Source organism: Notolabrus celidotus, chromosome 20, assembly GCF_009762535.1.
Source record: "Notolabrus celidotus isolate fNotCel1 chromosome 20, fNotCel1.pri, whole genome shotgun sequence".
Classification (NCBI taxonomy): Eukaryota; Metazoa; Chordata; class Actinopteri; order Labriformes; family Labridae; genus Notolabrus; species Notolabrus celidotus.
This window is the reverse complement of record NC_048291.1, coordinates 10,893,497-10,911,183: the sequence shown is the minus strand read 5'-3', so window position 1 is coordinate 10,911,183 and position 17,687 is coordinate 10,893,497. Positions and strand designations below refer to the sequence as shown.

At 40.7% G+C, this 17,687-nt stretch overlaps 1 protein-coding gene across 2 annotated transcripts in view; it reads right to left on the bottom strand.

Moving 5' to 3' along the window:
- The window catches only part of fam20ca (FAM20C golgi associated secretory pathway kinase a), a 60,952-nt gene extending 43,576 nt beyond the window's left edge, over positions 1–17,376 (bottom strand). The window contains exons 1-3 of one of the 2 annotated variants that reach the window (XM_034710980.1): positions 17,312–17,376; positions 4,976–6,305; positions 4,192–4,376 (exon numbers count right to left, since the gene is read on the bottom strand). In XM_034710980.1, coding sequence (XP_034566871.1) covers positions 4,192–4,376; positions 4,976–5,523 — 733 coding nt within the window. In that variant the 5' untranslated portion in view covers positions 5,524–6,305; positions 17,312–17,376. Of the gene's footprint in view, positions 1–4,191; positions 4,377–4,975; positions 6,462–17,311 lie in introns of those variants that run through there. The other variant, XM_034710981.1, reaches the window with a different exon arrangement.
- Between the last annotated feature and the right edge of the window lie 311 nt (positions 17,377–17,687).

The window sequence follows — 17,687 nt, the reverse complement described above, 5'->3', positions numbered from 1 at the left end:
TGAGCAGATGTTTCACTGTAAGCCTGCTTGGCTCGTACACATTTTCAGTGATTGCTTGTGCACTTGTGGCTCTTTACAATCACCTCTCTCTCTCTCTCTCTCTCTCTCTCTCTCTCTCTCTCTCTCTCTCTCTCTCTCTCTCTCTCTCTCTCTCTCTCTCTCTCTCTCTCACATACTGACCTCCTGTGTCCTGGGAGAGGAGCCAGGGGCACATGTATCTGACTATCCGTCATGTCCACGGTGTCTCCCAGAGGCGGATGGAGACTCACTGTGGGCTCCCTGCCTGCCGTCCCAATCAAACAAAGGGACCGCCAGGCCTGTCTAAATGCCTTGTGTTTCTGTCATAATGGACAGGCTTTCGGGGGATTTGCCCATTTATTACAGCGCATTAACTTGAGCATATTACACAACACAGTGCTTCTGTCTAACCCCAATATCAACATAAGCCCCCTGTAGTGGACCCACTTACTGACTGGCTTGCTGGCTGAGGAGCTGACTGCACTTTACCCCCTGTGCAGAGCTTTCTTTTGTGTTTACAGACTTTCATACTGTTTCTCTTCTAATTTGTTCCTCTGTCTTGTTTGGATATGTCATCCTTTTACTCATATTATCTCTGCTATGCTCTGTCTGTCTCATTTTGTCTTACTCACCGCTGGCAAGCCTCCCCATTTACAGTGACTCATTTTCAAAAGCTTTTGTATTCTACTTACACTGTTGCAAAAAAATACAACACAATAACCTTCCTGCAGTGCATTTCTTTACCACACTATATGGATGTTAAGTAGAATAACTGACTGAGAGCATTGGGCCTGCACATGAAGCAGATTTGCTGCAGCCAGGTCAAGTGGATGCTGCCCCCCGGAGTAATCTTAAAACTTGGGACAGCTACAAAGCACGACTAAAACCTCTTAGAGTTTGCAATGCTGAACCAAGTATTATTGCGCTGAACTTGAACCCATAAGCCACAATCCTGGAGGGACTGACCTCAATTCTCAGCTGGACATTTATGAAAATTTTGTTTCTAATTGAAAAACTACCAAAGGTAATCCTAGCCGAGCTGATTGTTTCTGTGCTGACATGCAATCTAACATGATTTAACCACAGTGGACTTCAACAAGACATTTGTTTTCTTCTCCTTAAGGTCATCTGTCTCAGTACATGTGAGCGAAATGTATTTCTCTGCTGATGTGGCAATATATCTCTTGTTCTGTTTCTCCAAGCGTGCACACATGAATCGATACTTGTGTCGTCTCTTTCTACACCCTCATGTTCTCTGGTCTTAAAGAAAGCTCCAGGCCGCACCCACTGTCATCAGATTCCCCCTCCCATACCCTGCTGTGATGATAAATCCACCCAGCTCTCACCTGGGCTACAGCGCCGTACTGTGCATATGATTTATGAGCCCAGCTGAATACTGAACAAAAGGCTGCATGCAGGCCGCCCCGACAGAGAGAGACAAACAGAGACAAGGGGGAGAGGGGAGGACGGCCGTGCAGAAAATGCTGAAGAGGGAAACTTTCTAATGCTGTCTTTGTTTTGTCATTTTAGTGAGACAGATAAGTGGCAGGTGTGTGCACCAATTACGGAGCATGGAAGCTTTAATGCATGCTTCTAGACCCACAAACACACACACGCACGCTGAAATGGGATTTCTTTTCAGCAGACAGACTGTGTTTTTAAAGGTGTGTCAGGGCCCAGATTGATGCTCCATGTCTTATAAACACAGAGGACAAAAAACACAGAAAGTACTCCAGTGTAGACTGAGTGAATGATTGTGAGAGATGGAGGGCCTAATAACAATGAGACGGTGGAGACAGTGTCAATAAGAAGCACAATTGCTCTTCTTTGAACAAAGAGCCAGAGATATGACATGGTTATGTGGCACTCAAATCCAGCTTGTATAAAGCCACTCAAGCAAATGTGATCACACAAGTGATGGCCTGTATATTAAAGTCATGACTGCTGCCGTCATTGATGGCATCTCTTTCACAAAGATGAAGAGTGAGAGGTTTCAAGTACCATACAGCACATTTAATGAATCATCCAGACTAAAAACAGTAAATAAAAGCAAAAATCAGTCACAGAGCAGACTGAAGAATAGAGAGCATTACAATAACCTGCAGAATAATTCAGTCTTAATGGCACTTTGCACCACTGTCGTTTTTTAGGGATAGACCTATTATCAGCCGGGCCGATTGTTGGCGCCGATATTCAGCATTTTGACGCATATCAGCATCTGCCTTTTTTAAAAATCCAACAGCCAATAAGAGATCAATTTCAAACTGGGTTATTTTGGCTCAAAAAGTACTAAATCACATGGCAGAAATGACACCGTCTGCAGAAACCGTAGCCTAGCTTGTGTTCCATTTCTCCCTACAGGGGGCGAGCTGAGCAGCATCCGTTGTGGCCCCTACAATTACTAGTGATTAAAAACTCACAACCCTCAAAACTGAAATATCCCCATAAAACAAAAGATAAGTGAAAGATTAACATTTCAGTTTTATTGACATTTTTACTGTAGAAAACTTCAGAGAGGTATTTATTTGTTTAAGTTTTCATTTAAATTTATAAGACATGCTGCTGAGCCTGGGAGCTCCCTGCTCTTTTTGTTAGAATTTTAAAACAAAGATGTCTATTGTCTAAGATTAAAAAAAACCTTTAACATGTTGCAAATCTAAAAAGCTGTTTAATAAACATATGCTTAAAGGCATTTAAACAAAGTTAAGTGTTGGAGTTTGTTTTATTCAACATTTTGACACCAATATTCCCCCTTTTACTGTAAATGAATATCGGCTCCAAATATCGGCCCTGAAAAAAACATATCGGTATATATACATATATGCATGCATACACTATGGACACTATCTACTTGTGTATAGTTTAATTATTGCCCAGGGAAAATTGCACCAGGCTGCTAAAACACACACAGTATGTGCCATAATGATATGAAGAGAATAATGCAGTGAGCATAGTCCAAGAAAAAACAATAGTAACAGAGTTATTACACAGCAATAATAAGATATGTTTAGAGAATCTGCCCAGCTACTTATGGATTAGTTACAATTCATAAGTTTTGATAAACATGAATTGTTTGAATCTATATCAAGCTCCCGAGAGGAAAGCTCACTATAAAGCTGCACACACAAGCAGAAATGCAGATGTAGGGGAAGATGTGTGATCGTCGCCTTCTTCTTGCAGACAGTCGTAATGTGCACAAGTTAAGCGCATACATCTCACTCTAGGGTGCAAACCCTTTCTGAAGGTTCAGCTGCTCTGGCTCAATTCTCCATTGACATTTTAAGCTTCTCAAAACAATATGTTCAAATACTTCCAGCACTGTGTTACTAAAGAAAAACAGAAAGCACTCTTGTCATTCTTTAACCTTATGCAAATGCTTCAAACACATTCAGGCAAGTTACTTATAGTCCAGTTATTTGTCAAATGCTCCAGAGAGGCATTCATTTGCATTGATGTAGAGTCTGTTACATTCTGTATATATGGTTGTATTTTAATCTATAGTATTCTGGATTTATTTTTCCTCACATGATATCCAAATCTAAGAGCTCTCATTGTATAAAGTGCAATGTGGGACCTTCACTTCTTTAAATTAGCACAGGAGTTGTATTCACTTCCATTTGCAGCAGAGTAAGCTATAGCTTCTGAAGAAAGAACAGAAGAGTGCACCTTGCTGCAAGTCAAACTAAGCAGGACAGGCCTTTGTGGAAGTCTAGAGATAAAGACCCCACTTCCTGAGTCAACTGTAATTCCATCAGTTAGCGATAGTTCTGCAGCGTGTTAGAGGAATGTGTCATTTTCATGCCGGTGACAACATATTGCAGTATATCTTCATTTGAATTTGGATTAAAGATTTTAGATCCTTACTCGTTGGCCTGTAAACTTTGGTGTCTCCTGAATGAGCTCCTGCAGGATATGCATGCTCAGTGTTGGGAGCTTCTTATATGTTTTCAAGAAATGCACTTAAGCATACACACAAAAGATAGAGACACACTGTATGAGAATGTCTTTACAAAAGTCTTTCTACCACTCATTCAGCTGGTTTGACCAACAATGAATTGATCACAACATCCACTGTAGAGTTCTCTAAGCAGTAATGTGTTCCAGTGGTGAGTATTGTAAACAGCCAGCAACACACTGTGTAACACACATGCACGCTGTAAATGACAGACTCACCCACACTGGTGATCCGCTGTATGATTAGGTCCTTCAGTAAAGCTTCCAGCACAGGACTGTGTCTCGAGTACAGCTCGTAGCGGTTGATGCCGATGTGGAAGCGTAACCAGTTGGGGTATGATTCTGCTGTCACCTCTCCTGTTGGAGAAAACTCCTCCTCCTCTTCATTCCCTTCTTCATTGTGCCTGAAAATAAGAGGGTGAGAATAAAAAAAAGAGAGAGGATGAGGTTTGGAGATACGTTTTGCTGCAAGCAGATTCCTGCAAAGACCTGTAGTGTCTGTTATTCATTATTTAAAGCATTGCAATCCATAAGGACTATATCAAAAAGAAACTACTTGTATTTGTCCTATCACACAATATATTTTCAAAATCCAGTCGGGTTGTGATCATAAAGTTGTGTCCTAAAAATGGGATGAAGGCATGGCAAGTGGGCAGATGAGGGGAAGCTGGAGATACATAGAAAGCTTCAAGGTAGAAGATGGATAGAACAGACAGACAGACAGACAGACAGACAGACAGATCGATGATATGTTGGCCTGGATTGACGGTAGGCATGAGGAGCTGGTTGCACACTGGGAAATCATTATAAAGCATCAGCAGGATCTATCCATAATTTTCATTATTTACGTTTAAAAGCCAAACAGATCACTTTCTTATCTCCATGGAGCAAACATGTAATAACACCCACTTTTACCCCTAACTAACAACTTGTGAACAGTGGGACATGTTTCAAATTGTCCCACTTGTACCCCTTTAAGTTGAACAAATATCCAGCAGCTTACCATCCTTGGTTCCCTGTTGCTCTGGGATAAAACCTGATGTCTGTGTTGACATTAAACAAAGTGTCATCGTCTGTGAGAGAAGGGAGGTCAACCTTATATAAAGGATGCTCAAACAGAGCTGAGAGTCTAGAGAAACCGTGGGCTGGGATGGTCCTACTCCCGCTCGCGTCTCCGATGAGCGGCTTGTGGTCCCCCGCCTTCCCCACCGACAGTCCCGCCCGCCGGAGGGACTCCGCTGCTGTGTTCTTTTCCAGGGAATGTGATGTGAGGTTGGAGTTGGGCTCGTTGCTGAAATCCTGCAGGATCCTCAGCGTGTGCTTGTTAGGCCAACCCGCTTCAGCCGCCGACCTGGCACGCTGCTTCCCCCAGCCTTGCGCCTCCCCGCCCGGGTGGCGAGCGCATTGGCAGCCGCCGTCCCCGTTCTCCGCTCCCGCCGCTCGCTTCTCTAGCTTCGGTAACAAGTCTATCATGATGTGCATGGTGCACGCCACCAGAAACACCATCAATATCAACACCCGGAATTTACGAAACAATATCATCTTTATCATCTCTTTTCTCAGTGACACAGTTAGCTTTAAGCGCAGCGCACCTTATGCCACCGACATTGATGTCCAGCAGTGTTATGTGATGACAAAGCAGGGATGTTAATTTGAAGATTTACTGTGATCATTGCGCACGTTATGCGTATCAACCTAGGTTGAAAAATTCCATGATTATCTGTCGTTATTCTTCCCTAAAATAGTCCCAGTTCTTCATTCCCAGGCAGGTGGACGGACCGACAAATTGTGGACACTTCCCTGGCAGCGGCTCAAGCAGTGCTCTTCATTCATTCATTGCCTTGTTGAATAGGATACAGTGTCAGGAGGACTGAGCACTAAATAAATCGTTAACAGGAAGGAGGGAGGAGAGGGGTGTCCTGTTAAAAAGCGCTTATATTCTTCCTCAGACCTACTTGAACACGCACGAAGTGAGATGTCATATGTGCCATCTTCAGGGGCAAAAAGTAACAAGAAACACGGATGTAGTCCACAAACACAGCCTTATCAGTGCTCAGGATGAACCGATGCCTGAAGAGTGTGGTGGAAATTCCATAAAAATAACAGGTGATCCGCAGAGATGCTCGGATGCTGTCTGTCCCGCTTCGAGCCTCGTTGAGTCAAATGAGAGACTGGCCGGCAGGTGCAGGGATCCCGGTTGTCATTTGTTTCCCCCTTCACGCTGCCTTGTCTTCCTTCCAAGTGCTCATCTAGGGTGGGTGTGTGTTAAATATTATGATGGAAGCCCGCTGAGCCCAGCCTCGGTGGCGTCATGAGGAAGAGATTGGCTGCGTCTGCACATACAAGCAGAACAAGACATGAAAGGCGAGCTACAGCGAGGACTGAAAACCCTGCGAGGCTGCATCTCTGAAGTATGCAGCTAGAGGGCGTCTGCACAGCCTGAAACACTGCTACTACAATAGTATATGATCTGGAGGACAATGTATAGCATATGTGCGTCATTCCACAAAGTGCACAAGACGCCTGAGGTTCTTAAAGAGGCTTGGGGGATTTGATAGGTCCTCGAGGACGAGTTAAGTGCAAAACAAGGAAAAACTGCTGTTCACTGTTGCATCGTAGAGAGATAACTGAGTTCTTTTCAGGGTAAGACATTATAGAAAAGTATAAAGATTATTATAAAGAGACCAGGACCTTGAGACAGATCTAATTTGTCCAATTAGAACATTCTAAAAAGATTTCACTCATACTACTGATGATCAGAAAGATGTTCCATCCACCGAGAAAAGAGCAGACAACTTGGATAATTCCATCCTAATTTATTAAAATAAGATGAGTGAATTTTTTTTTACATAGCCTACCGTACTTTACTTTTATATAAAACTGTCAACACTTTTTAAGTCTTATATTTATATATATTTTCAGTGTCAGTGTGCTTCGTGCACAATACGTCCTGGTTGATGTAGGTGTTACTGTATCAGGCATTCAGTTAATTATTAGATGAATGAACATTGAATAAATTTCAGTGAAATTGCTATTTGTTCTACTCTTCCAGTCTCACATTGAAATACATGTTTTATATAGCATCTGTAATGAAAACTGACAGTTTTCTTGGCATAAAAACAAAACAAAATCTCAAAATACATTTTGAGAAATGTAAGACAAAACATTTGTAAATACAAACGAATGCAGTTCACAAAAGAGCAAAGATGTAGTGCCAAACCATCAGCAAGTTCAAGCCTTAAGAAGCCAACTTAGAGGGATGGGTTTTGAAATATTTTTTTAAACATCCAAAAGACTCAGCCTAAATTAAAAGGATGTGTGAGATTGATCCAGAGTCTGGTTTTGGTTTGGTTTCTTTGACGTGTACCACTTTGGTACTTTAGAAATGTATGAGTAATTAAAACTTGCAGTTTGACACTGAATTCCCTCTTGTTCCTTAGTTTTGCATATAAATTAAAGAGACACAGTGAATATGGGGTTATATGTTTGTTTTTGATCATCTTTATATGTACATGTTTACTGTATGTTACATTTCAGCCCTGGTTTAAGCTCACTTAACAGGTCACTATGTTGGGTTCTTTAGCTAAGTTTGATTTTCTCCAGAGCAGACTCATGCTGTACTGTACAGCTTGCTTGCCTGTGCTTGTTTTCTTTAATTGTCAGTCTGCAGGTTTATTTGCAGGGTTGATGAGAGTCTGCAAGGTACCTTTCAAGCATCAATCATGTACTGTATGTGATGTATCTATAATGTGGCATTAACTTCTCATCTTGTGCTCCAAGTATAATTCTATAGGTATCTTGGCTCATGCTTTGTTTTCCCTTGAACCTTAAATAGAACATTTACAATGCACAGCAGTCGATAAATTTTTAATCAAAGGGTTTCAATTCAATTTCTTTATCATCCTCAAACATAAAACCTCTTCTGGGTACATTTCTGAGTCTAAACACACCTGCCTTTCTGCTCTTGAGCTGTTTTTTTCTATTTGCTGATAAAGTTAAATGCACCTTTCATTTAAATTGCAGGGGGACAAAACACTTGGAGCAATTACTGCAGCTGGTACTTATAACAGGCCTTGCTCTCTTTGAGACTTCACAAATGAAATGCATATAAACATTTCAAGAGCCATTGAGTTCATTCAAGCTGCCATACGCAGATGAAAAATACAAAACCAGCTCTGAAAATCCATTTAACCATTTCCTCACAAAGCGGTCAGGGATGATATCGAATCAAAAGCTAGTAATGGAATCAAAAAGTAATGAATAAACAAATTACACATATGCTTTTGTCTTGTGTTTGTTTTGCAAGGCTCACCAAGAGAGCCGATTGGAAGCATTTCATTTGGCGTCCGCCCCTCCTCCCAGGGGCTCTGTGTTTGAGTTCATGCTTCTGCCAGATTTGTGCATCTAAATAAAACAGGATCTGAAAGCTAACAAGCACATAAATTGTCCTCCCGAAGGCGAGCCTGCTGTCCCATTTTATCCCATGCTCTGTACAAAACAAATTGGCACATGCAGACATGTTAGAATCAACTGATACTACATATGAATTATATAATTTGCTTCAGCTCAACGAGTATAAATAAATAAATAAAAATCATATTTTGTTGGAGCAGTCTGAGCCTGTTAGCGTGCTACAGTTGCTTTTGGCACAAAACCTCACTGTGCATTGCCAGTGAACCCAAACATAACCTCTATCAGCTGATGAAGCAAGTTTGTAATTGTCTGCTAGAAGCAACTGCAGCTGTCTGCTTTCCAAACCACTGATCTATTCACACTGTCTACAAATAAATGTAAAAAATATGCATCTGCTAAAGAGGGTTTTTATTATTGTCAGTGTTTACAAAAATGGCATCAAGAAAAGAGAGGGAAATACTCAAATCTGTTGATGAAGAGGAAATTGCATCATGTTCCTGTTAACTAAGAACAGTGAAAAGCAAATTAGGAGATCCATGTTGCATTGCTCTTTATCCAAAAGGGGAATAAACATGTAAAGTAGGTTAGGAAAAGGCAAGTAATATGCACCTGAGCCTCAACATTATGGAATGGGTCTTTTCTGCATTCAAGATAATGGCCTGTGTCCACCAACAGCATCTATCTATCTATCTATCTATCTATCTATCTATCTATCTATCTATCTATCTATCTATCTGTCTGTCTGTCTGTCTGTCTGTCTGTCTGTCTGTCCGTCCGTCCGTCCGTCCGTCCGTCCGTCCGTCCGTCCGTCCGTCCGTCCGTCCGTCCGTCCGTCCATCCATCTATTGCTGCCAGTGCCAATTTTCTGTACAAAACTAATGCAGTTCAGCTTGTTTTCAGCACTTCTAAGCTACCTAAGCTAAAATACACCAGCAATGTCAGCGTATTTTGTCACTGTGCTCAATTGAGAATATTTAAGCCTCTGAAACACTGCCACACTTGTCAATTTCACTTCTCCCTCATAGACCAATCAAAATCAAGAAGGGACAGGACTTCTGATTTTAGGAGGCATACCATAACTAGAATCATTTCCAGGTCTAGAACTGCTGCTTATGCTATGACATGATCCCTTTCCATTGTTTTTAGGTTTTCTTTGTAACATTTCCTTGAATCAAGGATAACAAATATGAAACTAAACAGAGAACTTTCAAACAGACGCATGGGTCAGTTCCAAAGGAAGTAAAGTGTGGTGAGATAGTTTTCATAACTTAGCAACAGTAAGCAACCTTGAGACGCACTTTCAAATTGAGGTCTTTGGGTATTGTGGGTTCTGCCAGTGAGAAAAAACACTGTTAGTGGACACAGGCCCTAAATGAGGCCTCTCTATATTTATGTGCCCTTCTACATTTGAGAAAATTACTGATATTCAATGAATTGCTTATTCAAAATGAAGCAATTGTTTGCAAGTCTGGCTACTTTGTTTGTTGTAGTTTTCAGCTTACTGTTATCTAACAAATCACAATAGGTCACAATCTGCAGTGAAATGTAAAAAAAAAGCTTAAGTAACCACCTTTACTACAGCAATAAATATAGAATTGTTTTTCTACTGGAAAAACAATAGTATATTTTGTTACATTTTTGAAGGGACTTGTTAGAGCCATATGTGTGTCAATATTATGTGTGGACTGTTTGTGTGTTTGATGCACTTGTGTGGACACTAGGTGGCGGGTGTGTCAAACCAGGTGTTAGAAAGCATATAGGGAAGAAGACCCAATCAGTGGCAGGTGAGCTGCCTACCGGGTAGCAAACAGTTTTTGACCGTCTTGATCGTCTCGATCGTCTCGAACGTCTCGTTCCGTCTTGTTCCGTCATTGTCATCGTATTGTCTACAATAGACGTAAGCCTGTAATTCTACAAGTTCGATTAGATGCAAGTGTGGATTGATCGGCTGTGCGTATATTGTGTGTCTAATAAACCTGTTGATGTCAATGCACGAGCGGACTTCATTCATTCATCCTGACGAGGAGGACGCGTCAACTGAGTCCCGGTAAAGCAGCCCCTCAGTGGCTTATAGGTGTTTGTTTCGTTTGGCGAAAGCAAGCCACTACAGGACTCTAAATATTGATTTCAAGCTATGAATACAAACTTTCTGTGGTTAAATATTTCTAAAAACAATCAGACCTTGTTTTATATGTTTTGAGATTGTGTACTCATGTACTCGAATATATGCTTCCTTCGACCCACAGGAAAAGGGAGAAAAATCTAAAGGACATCATGCTGATAGCTCTGGTTATACATGAAACAATGATGTTGAAGGCTAGTTTGTTCAGTAGTAATGTTAGTGGTTCTCCAACGAGCTCAAGGGCAAATGGTTTATCAAAATTATCTTGTAGTTTTAAATATTGTCATTTTGTGGTTAATGGTAGTGGAAGTGATCTGTGAATAAGCCTGATGTACTAAACTTTTGAATTCAACTAAAGTTAATAAAGATATAACAATGCTTTGACTTTATTCTTGGTTCAAGAGCATCAATCCCTGAGCAATTACACTGCATTGAATTTACTTCTGACAGTCTTCAGTGGTGAAAGAGTTTAGTAACCTTTGACACACAGAAGGAAAAGTGAGTTAAGATGGTGCAGTTCAGCCACCTGGGGATTAAAAGTCATTCTGCATTTCATACTAAGAGCTGGTCTCATGCCATTCTGATTAGCCTTGGGTATAAGAGGATGGCTCACCTTGTGTTTAAAATAAGATGGGATGGGAGTTGAGGGAAAAACACAAGCTAAAATACTGTATGAAAAAATCGAAGCATACTCGAGATTCTGGCCTTGCTTGCCCCATTGGAATCCACTCAGGAATATTTTAGTGTCTGTCTGTGCGTCTGAGTGTCTGACCCGAGGCCTCGTCTGTTCCTCAGGTAGGCAACACACTTTGAGAAAGTTCAACCTGAGCTCTCAGACCTCACCAATGTCAAACTTGTCTGCAAGAATCCAGGTTATATAACAAAGCAGACAGCACCAGAGTAAGACAAAAATGTATTTCTGGAGCCAATCAATCAAACGTTTGCAACAACTCTCTGGGGAGCAATAAAAGATATACATCCATTTTTATGGCTGTGTCACATAAAAAGCCGTAAGCTCAGTCACATCAGGCCCAGTTAGGCAGTTTTATGAGCCCAGTGATTTGTTAACAGCTAATTTCAAGCTGAAGGATAAATGGCTGTGCAAATGTCACAAGTATAGAAGTTATAATTGGAGAATAATATGGTTTAGTAATAGCAATAAAAATGTTATTTTGACAAATGGCTTGTCATCATGCACAAATGTTTCGGTTAGAAAAAGGAGGGTGTAGCAGAACGTCAAGGAACTAGTGACTAGAAGTGAGGGGGAGAGAGAGAAGAAACAACTATAAGGGGGTTTAATGACACAATTATTGACTTGCCTGATAATAAGCTGAATTATGGACTTTTTATTGGAGACGTGTTCTAGATATTGAATGAAAAGGGCCGATCATTGAATGTAGGTGTCTGAGGTGGAAACAATTCCATGCATATTACAAAGTATAAACATTTCTTCACTGTGCTTAAGTAGAGCTTACAAGTTAATGTATTTCTTTTACAAACCATTTACCCTCTACACTTTAACACAATTACCTGTACTTCTTACATTTTAAAAAGCTTGTTAGTTTAGCAGTGATTCATTTTAGGCAAACTATTGATTATATTTTGTATCATTCTGTGTGCTTCTCAAAGGCCAATTTAAACCTCAACCTTTTAACCTTGAACCCAAAAAAAAACACAGAAGAGGCATTTCCTTGATGCACTGTTTGGACTAATGTATCAAAGCAAAAGTGCAGCATAAAAGATGTATTAAGACAACAATGTACCATCTAAGTCTGAACATAGACTGTATAAAATATGGACGTAGTATCCGTGACGTCACCCATCTGTTCCTGAGCACTGTTTTGAAGCCAATCGACGGCGGCAGCCATATTGTTAATGCGGAACTCAACCAGTCAAAGTGTGACGTAAAGAGGTGGGGATTGAGCCTCTTAGCCAACAGCTACGTGTTCCCGACTGGGAGTCAAGTCAGTCATGTCCTTAATTGGGAAAAAAATCGTAATCTTAATATCTTCTGAACCGTTGCGTTAGAAAAAAATTCACCCACCGTACAGTGTGTGCCGATAGAGATTAGCTACGTAGGGCCAATCCGTTTTTTGAACCAGGCTATAAACATGTTTATTAATGCTGCAAAGATCGTATTTTTCCCATTTATGTCTATGAGGTTTCCGGTGTTTCTGCAGCCAGCCTCAAGCGGATTCTCGATGAATTGCAGTTTATAACACTTCCGCATGGGCTTCATAGCTTGAGACCAGAGCTTGCTGCTTGAGTCTGAACCATTCAGTGTGTCATTATGGACACTGCGTCTTTATCTCCTCCTATTTTGAGAAGTGAAGCCAAAATACCACCTTAATGGGTGCTGACCTATTGTGAAGGCAGGTTCTTTCTCACTGTTGCTCTTCTACTCTACTAATCAAGTGAAAAAATATTGCAGGAGCCAGCGTATATCAACAGAGCTGACAATCATTCTTTTGTAGTCATCAGAAAACTAACGGAAACTAAACTTCACTAAATAATTAACATATGTACATTATCTAAAATAAGGACTAACTATAAGACAGATAGGATGTTTCAGAAAAAAATTGTTGGACATGTATTATTTTCTGGTTTGACCCATGTTCCATCTGTTGACAGTCCAGCCAGTCACTAGTGGGAGCTCTAAAAGTTCTGGCTTCACTCTTGTTAGCTGTTGTGCTGTAAGTGACTTTATACAGTCTACGGTTCAAACACATAAGAGAAGGATTCAGAGATGTGAATGCAATGTCAATAACCATCAGGGAGTCCTGAAAACAAAATGTTGATGACTAACCAAGCGGCAACCTCCGGTCTAAAAATGAGTCGAATGCGGAAGTGTAAAGAACTGCAGTTCATCGAGGATCCGCTTGAGGCTGGCGCTGGAAGTACCGTAGGTCACATACACATGAATGGGAAAAAGACGATCTTTACAGCAGAAATAAATATATTCACAGCCTGGTACAAAAGAGGAGTGTAGTCTGGATAGCTCATTTCTCAATCGGCACACACTGTAGGGGGGGTTGAATTTTTTTCTAACAAGGCAATTTCGAAGATATTGAGATTGCGAGTCTTCCAATGAGAGGCACAGCTGACTGTGGGAACACTGTAGCTGTTGGCTAGGAGGCTCAAACTCCGCCTCTTTACGTCACACTGGCTCGACAGCAGCAATATGGCTACCGTGCATTTGCCTCAAACAGCTCTTCAGAAACAGATGGGTGATGTTACGGATCCTACGTCCATATTTTATACAGTCTATGTGACTAACACACTTCCTCCTACTACCTAAGTGATTAGTGTAACTCAACACAGGTGTGCATGCCAGTGCTGACAATAGCCCTGATGAAAACCTGAGTAGGTCACAATGACGTCGATGACATGCACCATGTTGGAAATGCTGACTCAACCTAACTTCCAATAAATTTACAAACAAACAAAAAGGTGGAGCTGAGGCGAGTCTTGACTTTTAGCAGCAACAACACATCCACCTGTTTATCAACACAGCTTTCCCTGAATATACAAATGTATGTATAACTCTAGCCTTTATCTTATCTTAATGGATGCATAATTAGAAAAATAAATCCCCCATCATTATGTAGGAACAAATAAATGAGCTTTATACACAGAACAGTTTTAGAGCCAGCATGAAAGCACGTTCATCTGCTGCAAAAATTGACATTTAAATATAAGCTCTGGAGGGGTTTCCTTGGCATGCAGCCAGCCTCAAGTGGAGACTTGAGGAGCTGCAGTTTTCAAGTCTCCTCTTATTGAACCAAAGTTAATGATCATTATTTTTATTAAGTGTCACAGGGGGTTCAGTTGGCTTTGCACTTAAACAATTTACAGAAATGCCCTTCAATGGGCTGCTCATAACTTTGAGTATATAAGATTTGTTGTGGTGCAAATTTGTGTTCTTCTTCTTGAGGATGTGAGTACTTTTGCAACTTTTTCAATGGTTGTTTCTGCTGATGCAGTTTTTATCAGAATCATTCACAACTCTTTTTCTATTTCATCATGAAACACAACCAAGCTGTGTGAGGTGGCTTCATTTTTGACATCTTTTCCTTATTTCAATTTAAATTACTGCACTGTAGTGTCAAATCAAATAGGCTTAATGTTACATGCCATACTGTCCTTTGTGTCCAACATGAATTTCAAAGTAAAGCATTAATCTGTTTTATAGATTATATTAGTCTTTAATTTGGACCCTGTACCAATCACAGCACGACACAGAATTGGAGTAATGAGACTGCCAGCATTGTGCTCAGTGGTACAGTGTTCCTGCTGTGATGATCTCTTCATCTCAAAGACTCAAAGAGTAATTTAAATTAGTGGATTGTCGGCTGTGACCTTGGAAGTTAAGGATCAGAAAGAATGGCAATATTTGCTTTGTATGATTTGATATATATGGGCATGAATGGGCTACTCTTAAAAAAGACATGACAGTGTTATCATCAATCTTCACGTGACGAGCCTTGAGCTGTCCATCATCTGCTGACAATGTGGTTGACACCTCGTTGTCACCCAAGGTCCCACTTAAACCACGATCAAAGGCCAGATGATAGATGTTGGCCTTTCCTTTTACTCAGATGCTCCATCAATATCAATAGCTCTGTATCAAGGATGATGGATGATGAACATTTTGTCATTGCACATTCAACATCATACATATACAGTCCTGATTTCCTGCGAGGTGTTTGGTCTTTGCTCTGTTTTATTCCTTACACAGTCTGTAGAGTAAAAACTAAGATAAACTGAGAGTTTGAACAGCAGAGATGTACATGTACTTGAACAGCCTTGGGAAATGTGTCTTACAGTAGTAACTCAGTTTGTATAGTATCAAAGTTGAGGAACTGATTGCGTAATTTTTTAGGTATATCAGAAAATATTACAGGTGTAAAAATGTCAATTTTTAAAATGTGGCTTTAAACTTCTAAAGACTTCCAATGCTAAGACCCTAAATTACATAGACAGAAGGCTGGTTTGGATTTCTCTTTCCAGTGGCTCAAATATTGCCGTGTTAGTCTGTGCCTGGACCTAGGGCATGCTGGGATGCGCTCCAATCCCCCATTGCCCCTGCTCCACAACTGGTGGAAATGAACTTGGCAGGGAAAGATGCAAGCTGACATAAGTGAGCAGCACACAGTGCACTTATGTTTACAGACCCTGCTGAGAGACTGCTTCAGAGCGCAATATACCAAAAGTTAACAAAGGGAAAACATCTGCAGACTATACCTCCCACTCTACCGACTTAAACCTCTCCCATAGATGTTTTGTATCCCGCTCTCCATCAAACATTTCTGTGGAGGTACAAATCCTAAGGTGCACAAGATTATCTCAGGCGTGGACTCTTTCCTTTGTTGTAGCCTCTGTTTGTAGCAAAGGGTTTCCACTGAGCAATTGAACTTTAAAATAAATTTTTGCAAACAGTAGTGATGCAGTGATGAGACTGCACCCTGCTCCTAAACCCCCTGTGTGTGCACTCTTTCTTTAGGATGTCTAAACAAAAATATTTTGCTGTAATATTGGAAGAAAACTTAATTAAAGAAGTGGTATTGTGCTTTTTAAATTTAAATGTTTGATTTCAATTATATACATAGGCAAAGTTCTAAAAATTGAGAGGTAAACGTGTGTTGGAGTAATCCGAAGATGAGACTGCAGACTTGCAGACTTTTGAACACCTGTTCAAAAAGTCACGAGAAGTAAGCAAGTGGGACAAGAAACTTGACCAATTTGTGACATCACTGATTGGTGATTTTCCTTATCCCTCCTGTTCTGTTCAGGGTCAGATTGACCCATTTCAAAGTTAAAAATAAATACATGTTCAAAGTATTTTATTTGGTGCTTCTTCTGCTTGGTTTAATTAGCGTAATCAACACATAAAATAAAAATGGTTCATTTAACATAGTTGCAACCCCCCTGCATGTTTATATTACATAGATACTGTGTTGCGGCAACACTGTCCAGAGTATGGGGGTGTGGCTGTCGAGCTACAGGTGGGCGGACCTTCCTGGTCACATGACCAATTTATCAATGAGACGGTAACGCTGTGGTCTTGATTAGCTCAGGCAGACACCTGCTAGAGGGGCGCGAGAAGAAAGAGACGCCGTTGTCAGAAGCCGTACAAAGACATTCTTGGGAAGTTTTCCCCTTTTTCCGTTGAGTTTTGTCGTGTGTTATATATGTCACCTTAAATATGAACTGTCATCCGAAACCCTGAGGGGTAACGAGAAGGAAGCAGCGTGAGCTGGTCCCGGAGCCGTGAATGGTGTTCTGGAAAGAAGTTGGCACAGGTAAGGTCCGCCTTTTCCATTTGCCTTTTGCTCGACAGCCACCTGATTCCTTCTTTAGTATGGCACGGGCAGCCAACGCTTGGATGCCCTAGACCGAGCTCGTGCCAGGGTTGTGTTGCCGTGACAACTGTTAATGGGTCAACTTGACCCTGCAGTCAAAGTGGAAGCTAAAAGGAGTCAGGAGTTTCAAATATTAATTGTGTCTTTGCAACTTTGTGACACATTTCACCCCAATCACGAACACACACATGAAAAGCGAGTGAGTTATCCTCATTGAACCATGATCTGTGAGAATTAAAGAACACCATTGCACAAAACATTGATTTAAATGGTTAGTAATGGAGTTAATAATGATATTAAACAAATGTTTATTGGGATTTTTTGGGTTCTGACACTTTTGGATGATTAAATATGCCCTGGGTCAATTTGACCCATGAACATTATTGCTGTTCCTGAGAAAACAAACATAACAGGAGGGTTAAAAGAGCATAATGAACTTAACTCTTACTTAGCATCCTGCTCTGTCCTTTGTCACTGGGGTTTTCCTTGTAGTTTCCATTCCAAATTTTCAGGGTCAGATCAATAGAAAAAGCTTGTTAACTCAAAGATGACAGTTTTGTAACATGGCAACAGTGGAGGAAGTTCTGGAGAGAAATTGGGCATGGGGGTTTTCTTAAAGAGACAGTTTTAAAAATTGCAGTCAGAAACTGTAATGTTAATAAATGGGTTAATAAAGACACTGGCCTTAGATATTATTATGTTAAGCTACTACATAGGTATCAGAGGGACAATATAAAAGCTGAAAATAGCATAGCAGAATGCTCTCTTTAAATGACCATGCTGGAGCTGAAGGAAGCACATATTTTATAGTAATGCCA